The sequence below is a fragment of the Podarcis liolepis genome (genome assembly GCF_965112155.1).
Source record: "Podarcis liolepis genome assembly, chromosome: 4".
Lineage (NCBI taxonomy): Eukaryota > Metazoa > Chordata > Lepidosauria > Squamata > Lacertidae > Podarcis > Podarcis liolepis.
In genome coordinates this window covers 106,641,886-106,655,538 of record NC_139558.1, presented here as the reverse complement: position 1 = coordinate 106,655,538, position 13,653 = coordinate 106,641,886, and the positions used below count along the sequence as shown (strand labels likewise).

General features: G+C 60.9%; 1 protein-coding gene across 1 annotated transcript; it reads left to right on the top strand.

Moving 5' to 3' along the window:
• Positions 1-2,031: 2,031 nt before the first annotated feature.
• Positions 2,032-8,852, top strand: HPX (hemopexin). Its single transcript, XM_083499778.1, has 10 exons — positions 2,032-2,123; positions 2,587-2,669; positions 3,196-3,276; positions 3,688-3,830; positions 4,159-4,312; positions 5,239-5,451; positions 6,320-6,436; positions 6,658-6,788; positions 7,523-7,667; positions 8,237-8,852. Exons 1-10 carry the CDS (start codon positions 2,065-2,067, stop codon positions 8,503-8,505), a joined length of 1,395 nt encoding a protein of 464 aa, XP_083355904.1. The 5' UTR covers positions 2,032-2,064; the 3' UTR covers positions 8,506-8,852.
• The last annotated feature ends 4,801 nt before the right edge of the window (positions 8,853-13,653 follow it).

The following is a 13,653-nucleotide window of genomic DNA, read 5'->3' as shown; positions in this document are numbered from 1 at the left end:
GGGGCATCTGCCATCCTTCAGCCAGAACACCCCTACGCAGACGTGACCCACGAATTTGGGACCAGGCCAGGCGTTCCAGGGGTTGCACAGCTGGTACCTCTCATAGCAGATTTATAATAATAGTAATAATTTTAATTTATTATTTGTACCCCGCCCATCTGGCGGGGTTTCCCCAGCCACTCAGGGCGGCTTCCAGCAAAGATGAAAAATACATTAAAATGTCACACATTAAAAACTTCCCTGAACAGGGCTGCCTTCAGATGTCTTTTAAATGTCAGGTAGTTGTTGTCTTTGACATCTGATGGGAGGGTGTTCGACAGGGTGGGCGCCACCACCAAGAAGTCCCTCTACCTGGTTCCCTGTAGCTTTGCTTATCGCAGGGAGGGAACCCCCCAGAAGGTCTTTGGAGCTGGACCTCAGTGTCCGGGCTGGAGGATGGGGGTGAAGACGCTCCTTCAGGTCTACTGGGCCGAGGCCATTTAGGGCTTTCAAGGTCAGCACCAACACTTTGAATTGTGTACAGAAACGTACTTGATGCTGAAGAGCCAAGCCAGGAGGAAGGACAAGGCGGCCATCGTGGGACATTTCTTTATCGAGGGGATCCCAGGGGAGCCAAATGTCTCTCTTCCAGTCCCTGCCCCACATGGGGCTCCCATCGCAAGAGGGTGCCTTCACTCTGGTGCCTTCTGGGGTGTCCTGTGGGAGCGCTTCCCCAGCCCCACGCCTTCGCCAGCCCCACACCTGCCCCTTTGCAAAGAGCCTCCCTGACTGATGTGTCTCCTCGGGAGAAGAGAGTTGTTGTTCTGACACACTTGACTCTGCTGACTCTGCTCGGTAGGAGGCTCAGTCCCCGTCAAAGTCAACATCTTCCCTTCCATGTCTGCCAGTTCTGCTCCAGAGACCTCACAGCCATCCATTACAAATCTGGGACGCGTTTCAGTTTCTGCCATTATCAAAAGGCATTGCAATGTACAGGTGAAGTCAACAAGGAAGATATATTTGTGCCTGGAACGAAGCGATGAATGATTTCTTTAAGCCAGGAAGGAAGAGTTTTTAAAACCTACTTCTAGTTACAGCTAGGTACCTGTGTTGGTGTGCCGTAGTTGAAACAAAATAAAAAAAATCCTTCCAGTAGCACCTTAGAGACCAACTAAGTTTGTTATTGGTATGAGCTTTCGTGAAGAAGTGTGCATGCACCCGAAAGCTCATACCAATAACAAACTTAGTTGGTCTCTAAGGTGCTACTGGAAGGAATTTTTTTATTTTAAAAACTAGAACGCAGATCTTTCTGAGATTTCCCATTTGGGTGACTGAGGCTGCCCTGTTCCCGGGACCAGGAGTCCCTCTATCAACCAAGCATCCCCCACTCTCCGGACCCCACCAGTCACGCCCTCCCTTGATCTAATGAGCCAAGAGGAAACATGGTTGGGCGTACAGCTGCCTGCACATGGCAATTTATTTGCTGCCCAGTCTGGGTGGGGCCTGACCCCCCAAACAAACATGCTGCAACAGGACCACGTATTCCTAGGGGCCTTGGTTTCTTTGCAGCTGACCCTGTCCGTGGGGCTTGAAGACAGAAACCTAGGCGGTACCCAGCGCAGCTCCAAATGGATAATATAGCATTAACTCATAATAAGATTCCCGTTGCGAATAATAAATATTTATAAAAATAAGGATTCCATCTGTGAGTTCCATTGTTATTGGGAAGAAAGCTTCTCTCTTGTCTTAAATGAGCCAGACAGACTTGCATTTGAGTAAGAAACTAAAATCCTGCCATACATGAAGAAAAAAATCATGTGTATTTGTTTTGGGCCGGCCATAGATCAAGGCCGAACATTTGCCCTCCCCACGTCTCTGGAATGGGCAGGAGCCCCACACCTTTTCCCGTAAGCCTCCCTTCTTCTCCCCCCCTCAGTGCCCCAGAGGCAGCCTCCGCCCCGAAGGCCTTTTGCGGAAAGAGTTAACGGTGGCGAGTGCGGATTGTGCAACTCTCCTGGGCTGGGAAATCCCTCCTCTCTGCTGATATAAGAGGTGACAGGGCCCGGCCTCGGACTGGAGCACATCATGCGCAGCCCCTTGGGAGCCCTCTGCCTGAGCTGGGCCCTGGCCCTGGCCCACCCCCCGTGAGTGCCAGGAATGGGGCAGGGGGGGCTCCGTTTGGGCCTTCGTCCCGGGGAGGGAAGGAGGTGGCTAAGTGGGAGAGCGCCTGCCTGGCCTGCAGAAGTCTCAGATCCAATCCCCAAAGGCAGAAGTCTCCCAGACCCTCCACCTGAAGAGCGGCTGCCAGCCGGTGTGAGCACTATAGAGCTAAATGGACCTGTGGTCTGACTAAGGCAACCTGCTATGCCTGCAGGCCTGTCAGTTGAGGAGGCTGCGGGGATGGAGGGAGGGCTCAGCTTTTGGGTCCAAGGAGAGGAGGGGTGGCTCTGCTATGGGGGTCTTCTCTCCCTAGACCCCCCTGGAGCAGCATCCACTGTGCCCCCATGTCCTCTTGCGGGAGCTGACCTGAGGCTGGGGCTCTTTCCGCCAGAGCATCCCTGCTGGGGCCCCACGGCCAGCTGCTAACCGGGGTTTTCTCTTTGGCAGGGGTCACGGGAGCAGCAAGTTCAATGGCACCGGCGGCAGCAGCTGGCACCACTCGGCCTCACAGCCTCCGCTCAACGACACAGGTGGGCTTTGTCAATGGGCACCTTCTCCAGAGGTCCTTCTCCTCCCTTGCTCTGGGCACCCCCTTCTGTCTCCCTGCCCCACTCCCAGCCAGGCTGCCCCCATCCCCACTTGGTGCGTTGCAGACAATCAGAGAACTGCAAAGCTGGGAGGGACTCAGGGGTCATCAAGTGTGGGAATCACAGCCAAACAAACCCTCTGACAGGCACTGGTTGTGCCCACCACTTTCTGAGGGTACATTCTGGCATTTTTCTCATTTCTGGGGGCACAGGGCTGGCTGGTATATCAATATATCATCCCAAACTGGTTTGAAGTCCATATCATGATTTTGCTTTTATAGTTTTTGACCTGGCGATATATCGCGAATAATGATGTGTTTGTGTGCGCTATGCAAAAATCATCGTGTGGGGAAAGCCATGCAGCGCCAGGGCCTCTCCATAGCGCCATCCTTATCTCAGACCTCGTGAGATATTGGCGTATCGCGGTGGTTAGCTGGTGATCTATCGCGATGTTCTCTGCTTCTTCCAGAGACCGCCAGGCGCTGTGCCAACGAGGAAGGCTTTGACGCCATCACGCTGGACGAGAGAGGCAACATGCTCTTCTTCAAAGGTAGCCTGCATCTCCCACCCGTCTCCCTGCACCCACTGGCGGAGGAACAGGGGTGCAGGGACAGTGCAGCACCCCCAGCGGCACAATCCCAATGGGGTGCCATCACGGCTGCCCCCCCCTGCTGGCTGCCATGCCCCCGCAGGCGGTGCTCCACGCCCACAGGACGTGACACGCACCAGCCACACCCCGTCTGCTCTCTGCCCCCCTCCACAGCTGCCTTCACCCCCCTTTCTTCCCATGGTGTGAGGAGGGGTTGCTATGGGGAGGTCTCTGTGAGATGTGGGCCCAGGCAGGTCAGGATGCCGACCTCAGGATGCTTTCCTAGGGGCTGCTGAAGCCAGGTCAACCCCCCTGGGGCTCAGCCGTGGGCCCCGGCAGGTGCCTCCTCCTGAGCCTCCCCTTCCTCCCCAGGGGACGTGGTCTGGAAGGGCTTCAGTGGGCCGGCCAAGCCCCTCAACGCCTCCTGGCCCCAGATCCAGGGGCCCCTCGATGCCGCCTTGAGGATCCACCACCTGGACCAGCCGGCCGCCCACGACAACGTCTACCTCTTCCAGGTGGGGGCTCAGACACAGTCGGGCCAGGGGTGACTGCCCCCAACCAAAGAACCCCTAACCTTCCCTGGGGCAGCGGATTCTGCAAGGCAGGAGGGCCCTCCCAGCCAGGGGTGCTTCTGTGCCCTGGATGGGAAGGTGTGGGGCACCCCAGTGCTGTGGGGACGGGGACTCTGGGCTGCCGGAGCAGGATGCGGAGGCAAGTGGGGTGGGTGGCCTCTCTCTCCCACTGAGCTGCCCCACCCATGGGGCAGGGAGGCGGTGGGGCTGCCACCTTTTGCGCCCTGTGGTCCTCGGCTGAGATGGAGGGTGTGCCCTGGTCTCCCTGCAGGGCCCGTGGGTCTGGGCTTATGCCCAGGGCAAGCTGAGGCCCGGCTTCCCCCGGCGCCTCGAGGAAGAGTTCAGAGGGGTGCCTGGGCCCCTGGATGCAGCTGTGGAGTGTCACCCCAAGGAGTGTGCGGCCCCCACCGTCCTCTTCTTCAAGGGTGAGCGGGATCGTGTCTCCTGGGGGGCTGAGGGGCTCAGGAGGAGGGCCAGATGCCCCTGGGAAGAAGGGGTCCTGGCGGGAGAAGGGGCCCCAGAGGTCAACCCCCCCCCCAGCAGAGGGCCATGCGCCTCCCAGCGTGGGGAGAATTCAGCTCTGCGCCACCTTGTTGGTCACCCAGGTGAGGAAGAAGCACCTTTTGAACAATCCTCAGAGCCAAGGAAACACTTTTCAAGTCCGGCCTCTGGATTTGGGGACCAGCGTAGATTATAGCGATTGCGATAGGACAGAGCTCACTCTGGGCAGCCGCCTCCCATGTCAACGGAGAAATCTGAGGCTCCCTTGGACAAAAAACAAGGACTCCGGCCAGGAATAGCAGAGCAAATTGGTCTGGATTGAAGACGGTCGCGACAGGACTCCCACCTGCCTCCAGGTGGAACAGGATGGAAGCCCGGAACAAAAGAGAACCCAAACATTTGTTAGGTGCCAATCCCCAGGTTACAGCCCCCCAAACTACATCACTAATACATCATGGTTACATCGTGAAAGGGGAGGTCTGGTGGCAGTAATCTGAGCATCCTGGACCCTGCCCCATGGTTCCCCTTGCCCTCCACGAAACACCCATGGAGTGTCATAAAAGAGGTCAGAAGGAGAGCTGGCCTGTGGCTGGATCAGGCCAAAGGGTCCCATTGGCCCAGTGCCCTCTTCTCACAGCCGCCAGCCAGGTGCTCCTGGTGGTGCAGCAGTAGAACTGCTGGCACATTTGCAAAGCTAAGCAGGGTCCGGTCTGGTTTCCATTGGATGGGAGAGCAGGGCACTGGGGCACTGCAGGGGGATTCCAACTCAGCAATTCTAGGACTCTCTGTTTGCCTGACTTGCATGGAGGCGGCAGCCGCTGACCCCCCTTCTCTGCTCTGTCTCCCGCAGGCCCCCTGGTCTTCTCCTACGACTTGGCCACCGGGATGGTGAAGCAGCGCTCCTGGCCGGCCGTGGCCAACTGCTCCTCTGCCGTGCGCTGGCTGGAGCGCTATTACTGCTTCCAGGGCATCCAGTTCTTGCGCTTTGACCCCGTCACGGGCGAGGTGCCCCCCAAGTACCCGCGGGATGCCAGGGACTACTTCATGCGCTGCCCGGGAAGAGGTGAGCTCCCCCACATCCCTGCTGCTGTGTTTGGGGTGCTCTGAGAAGGGAACATCTATCCCCTCACAAGCCAGCAGGCGCAAACTCCACTGAGCCTCCCTACCCTGTGGGGCTGATCAGGGAGTCTTGCATGCGAGGAAACGGCCAAGAGGGAATCTGGGGGTGCCAGAAGCAAAAAGCCCCTCCTCTCCTGCAAGATGTGCTGCGCCAGAGTCCACAGAAGCCAAAGGCGGCTGCGAGGAGCTGTGGTTTGGGGAGACCAGGGCGCCTGGGCACCCTTCTCCCCGAGTGGCAGGTCCCGGCTGGGGCAGCTGCGCAGGGCCTGCCGGCAAGGAGCAGCTGCCCTGGAATGCCCACTCAGCCTGGCAGCTTGTGGCAGCCCAGCCAGCTGGACGGCCCGTAGGCCAGGGTGGGGAGACTGCATGGGCTGAGCTCAGCGGGGACCCCTCTGGAGCCCAACTCCAGGCCTTGGCATAGGGGGCAGCCCAAGAGGCCTGTGGCTGCTTCTCCCTGGGCCAACTTGCTCACAGTCCAAATTGCCTTTGGCCCCGGGGTGGGGGGCATCTGCAAGCCCCCCCTGTCAAACAGCCCTCAGGGGAACAGGCCAAATTGCGCATGGATGAAGATGGGGCGGCAGTGGGGGGCTTCACCTGGAAAAGGACTTCAGACAAGGATACTGTCTCACCTGTGGTGGGGGATCAGTGGGGCAGCCTTTGCCCTCCTGGGGCACCAGCTGTGGCTCTGGGGCAGTCAGATTCAGGAGCTGTTTTTGCCCATGGACAGGGCTGTTTCTCAGGGCCCCAATCCCTGGGAGTTTCTGTTCTCAGCTGCTCTCTCTCTCTGCATTGCTTCCCCTTGACCCTGGCAGGCCACGGGCACGAGGCACAGGCCAATGCCACCCTCAGGGCAGCCATGGACCCCTGCAGTGGGGAGCCCTTCCAAGCCTTCTCCTCGGACGACTCGGGGCGCATCTATGCCTTCCGCGGTGAGCAAGCGGGGACCCCCTGGCATTTTGGGGGCAGGGCAACAGGGGGCTCGCTGTCACTGGAAGTGGGCAGAGGAGGGGGCTGGGCCAAGCTGACCCTTCCACTCTCGTAGCCCCGGGGAGGTTGGAGACCCTCAAGTGGAACCCAAATGGTGGCTGGCTGCCCACCCACCCCAGGGAGCTGGAGGCATGAAGCCCCCCTCCATTTCCCCTCCTGCCAGGGGGGCAGTATCTCCGCGTGGACTCCTGGCGCGACGGCTGGCATGCCTGGCCTCTCAGCCACACCTGGAAGGGCCTGGAGGGGGACGTGGACGCCGCCTTCAGCTGGGAGGACAAATTCTACCTGATCCAGGTATGGGGGGCAGGGCAGCTGGGGGGGGGAGGGAAGATACACCTCCCTTATCAGGAGGAATATGGGAACGCATGCCAGCCCTGGCAGAGGGCAGGGGTCAGCTTTGTCCCCCACCTGTGTGGTCTGGCCAGAAGATGGTGCCTAAGAGGACCGAGGGAGCCATGGAGTCTCAAGGGGGGGGGGTCCCTAACCTCTCATAGGATGAATGAACCGCTACATAGGGATTCTTCTTCCTTTGCCCACCAGAAGGCAGGTCCCCCCCCCAGTATTAAGCCTCTGGCCCCTGCCCATCTCTCCCCACATCTGCCACCACACTTCCCATAGGGAGGCTCAAAAATGGACACCCCCATGGTGCAACTGGGGAGCGAAAAGGCAGCAATGATTTTATTGGGGGGGGGGCTTTTGTTCAGTGAAACTCCCCCTCCCAGAGAAGCCTGGCTGTTGGTTGAGGCCAAAGGGGGCCCACCCAGTCCTGCCTGCTGCCCCCACAGCAGCCATTATGGGAAGCCCCCCGAGGGGGACCCCAGCTCAGCACAGAATCCCAGAAGTGAAGAGTTGGAAGGCAGGGACCCCCAAAGGTCCTCTGTCCCACCCCTGCCAGGCAGCAGCCGCTTTCCCCGCCTGCCATTCCCTGCAGCTGAGCCAGAAGGCGGAAGGGGCCTGAGGGGCTGGGGGCGGCTGGGGCCCCCCACCCTGTGGGACTGGCGGCTTCCCCCTCCTGCTCTCGCCCGCAGGGCTCTGAGGTCACCATCTTCCGGGCCAGCTCTGGCTACAGCCGCGTGGAGGGCTACCCCCGGCCTCTGCAGGAAGAGCTGGGGCTGCCGGGCGTGGATGCGGCCTTCACCTGCCCTCATGCCAGCGACCTCTATGTCTTTCAAGGTATTTGGGGTGGGGAGGGCCTCATTCTGCAAAGCGGAAGGCGCTTAGACCCAGGTGCATTGCGGGGGGTGCTCAGTGCCTGGAAAGAGGGCCATAGCTCCCCACATACGGATAGGAAAGGCTTTGGCCTGAAAGCCTGGGAAGCAGCTGCCAACCTGTGCAGACGGCACTGAAGGAGATGGAGCAGCGGTCTCCCTTGCCATCGGGCAGCTTCCAGGGGACTCCTCTCGAGGAAAGCCAGAGCTGCTGAGCCCCCCAGGCCTGGGAATCCTGGAATGGCTGAGTTGGAAGGGGCCTCCAGGGGTCATCCAGTCCAGCCTGCTGCCAGGCAGGAGTCCCAGGCAGGCTGCTTTCTCACATGCAGGCAGGCACAGCCGCGTCTGTGGGCAGGAGATGGCCACTCACTTCTGGGTGGGGTCTCTGGCCAGGCGAGGGGGGGGTCTTCTCCCTCCAGAGGCCCAGAAGGGCCCTGTGTGGTTGAGGGGTGGGGGCAGGGAGAAGAGGGTTGGGGGCTCTGCAGGCAGCTCCAGGGACTGGCACTGGGGGCCTGACCTGATTCCTCCCCCCAGGAAACGCCATGAAGCTGGTGGACCTGCGGAGGAGCCCCCGCCTGCCAGGCCCAGCGCTGGCCACCCCCCACGACCACGTGGACAGCGCCTTCTGCACCGCCCAGGGGGTCTTCCTTTTCCAGGGGCCCAACTTCTACCACTATAGGAGTGTGGACCATCTCCTGGGGGCCCCGGGGCCCGTGCCTGCCCAGAACACGGCTGCGGATGTTTTCTGGTGCCCCATGGCAAGGGGCAAGGGGGGCCCCCCACACCCTGTTCCCCAGACATGAATAGCAGGGCCCCTTCCTCTGTGCGACTGCCATAAAACTTAGGGAACAAGCTGTACCAGCAAAATGATTAAGGTTTTAAATGATAATTGTAGGTTATATTTTAGTGATCAAGGTTTAATATATTTTTTTAACTGCCGCTATATCTGAATTATCTCTCTTAGACCCAATTGTATCCCTGTTGTGTTTTATGATTTTCCTGATATTGTAAGTGACCCGGAACTGGTCTGTGACCGTAATAATAGATTCTGATTCAGGGCCCCTTCCTGCCCTGAGGTGACCCCCCAGCTCCCACGCTCCTCCCCAGGAGCCCTGACCCACCAGCACCCAATAAAAGCCTCTGCCTGGTGCCCACCGTCTGCCTGTGTGTTGGGGGGGGGGGCTACAGCTGATCTCTTGGGTCAGGGGCGGAGGGGGGGCTTCCAGGTGACGTGTTTGCTGCACCTTCATCCCAGCAAGAGTCGCCCCCTCTCCCTTTCCCAGTCCGCCTCTGGCCTTCCTCATGGCAAAATGTTTGGGTCAAGTCGGGTTCCTGTGCCAGAGACTGCCCCCCCCTCCCAGGGCAACCTGCATTTGTGGGAATGGGACTGAATCCCACCCCTCCCCTCTGGATGCTGAGTCCCCTGAGCTGAGAGAGCAGCCAGGTCAGGATTCTCTCTGGGCAGGGGAGGGTCCTGGGTTCAAACGTGAACGGTGGCCTCGCCAGGAAGGGCCGGCAGAGACCCCTGGGGCACTGCTGCTGCCAGTCAGTGCAGGGAATACGGCTGCAGATGGACCCCGATTCAGTATCAGTGCGGGAGGGTGCAAGAGACCAGGCTGGGCGTAGCAAAAGGGCCTTTTATTCGGGGGCTCAGCCGAAGACGCAGACGGTGCCCGAGGCCAGGCGGTGGCGGTACTCGTGGCGGAGGCTGGCGGCCTGCGGGAAGCTGCTCCTCATCTCCAGCTTGCCGGGCACCACCAGGAGGCTGACTCCGGGCCCCAGGCCCTCGGCCAGCTTCTGCAGCAGGCGGCGGGCCAGGTAGCCGGCGGCTCGCGCGGGCTCGGCCTCCAGGCTGGCGTAGACCTCGGGCGGCGGGTTGGGCAGCTTCCACTCCAGCTCGCCGATCAGCTGGTGGGTGCGGGCGCGGTCGAGGGCGCTGGGGCTCTCCCCATAGCAGGCCACCACGTGCAGCCCCCCCGGGGCGCGGGCGGCCACGAAGCTGCCCTGCGCCAGCACCTCCTCCTCCTCGCCGCCCGCCCCGTCGCCGCCGCCCTCGCCCTCCTGCCAGGCCATCACCGCCCAGCGCAGCCAGTCGTAGTTCTCCTCCAGCTTGCGCAGGACGCTGGATGCCAGCTGGGCCGGCCCGGGGGGCACCGCCGCCGCCCCCGCGGGGGGCACCTCGGCCAGCGCCCGCTCGACGTCCTGGCGCGCTTGCTCGGGGAAGTAGCGGGCGCAGGCGGCCAGCGCCTCCTTCATGCGCCGGTGCGCGGCGCCCACGCGCTCCTCCCAGACGGCCAGCAGCAGCGCCGGGTCGCGCTGGGTGAGGCCCGCCTGGCACAGCAGGCACAGCAGCCCGGCGCCCAGCAGCGCGTTCAGCTTCTGGCACACGCCCGCCATCTGGGGCCTCCGCGGCCGGTGCGCCTCGACGGCGCGCTCCAGCACCGGGCGCTGCGCCGCCGCCACCCCGCAGCCCTGCACGCGCCGCCAGGCGGCCAGCAGGCGCCGCTCCAGCTTCTCGCGCGCGCACGCGGCCACGAAGAGCTCGGCCTCGCGCGCCGCCGACGCCGTGCCGGACGCGCGCGCCGCCAGAGCCAGCTGCTCGAAGGCCACCGACACGCCGTCCTCGCAGGCGCCCAGCTCGCCCGCGCCGTCCAGCGCCAGCCCCGGCCCGGCCGCCAGGTCCCGCTCCAGCAGCGCCAGCTCGCGGCGGACGAAGGCCGCCTCCTCCGGGGTGGCCGAGCCCCGCAGCAGCGACGCCGCGCCCAGCGCCAGGGAGCGCAGCGACTGCAGGAAGCCCGTGGGCTCCAGGCACTGCGAGAAGAGCGCCATCCGCAGGCGGGACGGGAGCCTGCAGAGGGAGAGAGAGAGAGAGAGACGGGGGTCAGGGAGGCCGGCAAGAAGGGGAGCCGTCTCTTAAGACCCCGGCTGCTGGATCGGGGCCCGGCCCCATGTGGTCGAGCAGCCTCTCACTGAAAGGGACCTGGGGTCATCTAGTCTAACCTCCACGGAAGGAGAGCCCCCCCCCCCCAGTTGCCTGCCAGATGCCCCTTACGGGAGCCTCTTCCCCTCTTGCGATTCCCAGCCACGGGGAGGCAGTCGAGTCACCAGGGCTAGGAGCCATCCAATAGCTCTCTCCCATCATTGACTCCTGTGGGAGGGAGTTCCACAGTCTAACCATGTGCTGCATAAAGAAAGACTTCCCTTTTTTTTAGGAAGGGGGAGGCTGGGACTCAATCTCTGTCCGGGTAACCATCCCTTCTTCTGCTCCTAATGCAGGCATAGGCAAACTCCGGACCTCCAGATGTTTTGGAACTACAATTCCCATCGTCCCTAGCTAACAGGACCAGTGGTCAGGGATGATGGGAATTGTAGTCCCAAAACATCTGGAGGGCCGAGTTTGCCTATGCCTGTCCTAATGCATTGTGAGTCAGAGAAGAGCAGCGAGCCACTGCCCACTGCGCATGCTCAGAGAATCCCTGGTCCAAGGAAGGAGAAGGCACCTTGGAGTCTTTGAGGCCAAGTCCTAAGGCAGCCTTGGCCAACTGGGCACTCTTCACATGCTCTGGGCTGGCAGCTCCCATCAGCTGCTGCAACATTCGGCTGCGGTGGCTCAGACTGTTGGGAGTTGGAAATGCTCAGAGGGCGCCGGGTTGGCCAAGGCTGCCACGAAGCCTTCCTCAGCACCGGAGGATCCTGCAGCAACAGAGGCCAGCTGGGTGAGCCTCCGGCTTAGGGGCTGAAATCTGTGAAGGGGGAGGACTGCTGGCACACCCACCCTCTGCCCAAATAACCCCGGGAACTGCCCCCTGCACAGAGCACCCTTTACAAACTAGGGTTCCTAGGAAACTTGCTAAAGGGAGCTTCCAAGGCCAGAGGCAGTCTACCTCCGAATGCTGCTAGTTCGGGGGGAGGGGAGGAAGGCCCTTGAACCCAGATGGAAGCTTGGATACAAGCCCCCCAGATTAAGTGGGGCTCCCCAGCTGGAGCGAGGCCTCCTAGAGTGAGAGAGACCCCTCACATATTTCTCAGCTTGGCCTTGTGCTCCTGCCCCACAAGAGCTGGGAGGGAGGGGGAATGCCCTGAGGGGCTGGCCGGATGCCACCCCTGGCACCCTCCCTCCCTCCCAGCCTTGGCTGCCTCTCCTGGCCACCCAGGACCTGCCCTTGGCCCTGCCTTGCCCTTGTGGCGCCTGGCAAGGGCGGGCAGGGAGCGGGGAGTCGGTGCCCTGCCTGGCACAGGCTTGGAAGTGACTCGGTTCTTCTTCTTCAAGGGCAGCCCCAGGGAGTGGCTGGCAGTGCCAGGACCAGGCTCCTGCCTGCTTCACGCAGCCCTGGGGGGTGGGTGGCTGCCGCACTAACCAGCAGCCCAGGCTGCACATGGCGGGGAAGCCGCGGAAACTCTTCCCTGACGCCGTTTCTTGTTGGCATCGGAAGCAGACTCACACAGAACCCTTGGGCAGGAAAAGTCGTTTCCTTCCCTCCAAAGAGTGCAGATATTTAACAGGGTTGAGCCACCAGATGGGCAAAGGGCTCCCCATTCTAGCTGGGGGTCTGTGACCCCAAGAAGAGCCGGACAAAGGGTCCCCTGGCCTGTCCCCTGGTCTTTTGCTCTCCCCCGCCCCCGAGGGCAAAAGTGGGTCCTCACGGATATCTCCCCCCTCTAGCTGGAGGGCTCTGCTCGGCCTCCGTAGTCTGAGGCAGCAAATTCTCCTCCAGACCAGTTTTGGGAGGCAGTGAGACAAGAGGGGAGGGTCGCTCCTGGGGGTTTCGCACAAGAGGCATCTGGCTGCCACTGTGAGAACAGCATGCTGCATTGGCAGGGCCCCTGGCCTGATCCTGCAGGCTCTCCTTAAAGGATCAGCCCTGGCCAGAGATGTCCCTGGACTCTGCCTGCCCCCAGCTGCAGGGGGTCTCTTTTACCTGACTGCACAGGAGGGTCTGCGGAGCGGCTTCCTCGGCCTCTTGTCCTCTTCCTTTGGTGCTGAGGTGCCAGCCACCTCCTGCCTCTCCTACCGCTGCTGCCACAGTCTCTGATAACTCCCCCCAACTGCCTTCCTTATCACAGCAGTGGCCGTGGCACGTGGAAGGGATCTCGCCTTGGCACAGCAAGAGCCGCCCCCTTTGTGTGTGTGTGTGTGTGTGTGTGTGTGTGTGTGTGTGAACAGGGGCGGAAATGTCTATGGTTACCAGATTTTTTTCAATGAATCCGGGGACACTTTTTTTTGAAACTGAGTAGCAACAGGGAGTCAGTGGTGGGGATGGTGAGGCAGAAGACCCTGGGCCCAAGCACACATGCATGTTGTATTAAAGTGCAAAGCCCTTCTTTCACACCCTGTCAAACATAAACATACAGTTTTTAAAAAACTGGGCAACAGCTGGCCGCGACTCCTGAAACTCCCTCGGTCAGTCAAAACAAAGGGGGAAGGGGGCAGGAGTTCTGTACCGCCAGACGTCCCTGGTTCCTCTTCGGCAGTTGGCTCTGGCTGGCTTCAGGAGCTGCTTGCTGGCGCCCGCCATTTTTCTCTCTGGAAGTCCCCATATGATGGGTTGCACACAAGACACATCATATGGGGACTTCCAGAGAGAAAAATGGCGGGCGCCACGGCAGCGAGCAGCTCCTGAAGCCAGCCAGAGCCAACTGCGCTACCAGGCTGGCTCCGGGCTGCTGAGGCTGTCGCTGCCACGTTTCCCGGGGACAGATTTGCAAATCCGGGGACATTCCAGGGACGGAATTTGTCCAGGGACAGATTTGCAAATCCGGGGACGTCTGGTAACCCTATCTTATGGGAAATAGTGGGACCTTTTAAGAAGCCACGTGTCTTCTGTTCTGGGCATCTTTGTTGTTTTGCTCGGAAGCGGGAACCTTGTTGCAACAAGGAAGGATCTTGGCTTCCCAGCCGCTGTTTGGCTTCCATTTGCCTGGCTGTGGTCTCTTGCTTGAACCTGACAGAC

Excerpts from the sequence above, each read along its gene's own strand:
- HPX (XM_083499778.1), top strand. The coding sequence starts at position 2,065 with ATGCGCAGCCCCTTGGGAGCCCTCTGCCTGAGCTGGGCCCTGGCCCTG. Across the intron at positions 2,670-3,195 it reads GCCTCCGCTCAACGACACAG|AGACCGCCAGGCGCTGTGCC; the intron begins GTGGGCTTTGTC and ends TGCTTCTTCCAG. Across the intron at positions 7,668-8,236 it reads CGACCTCTATGTCTTTCAAG|GAAACGCCATGAAGCTGGTG; the intron begins GTATTTGGGGTG and ends TCCTCCCCCCAG.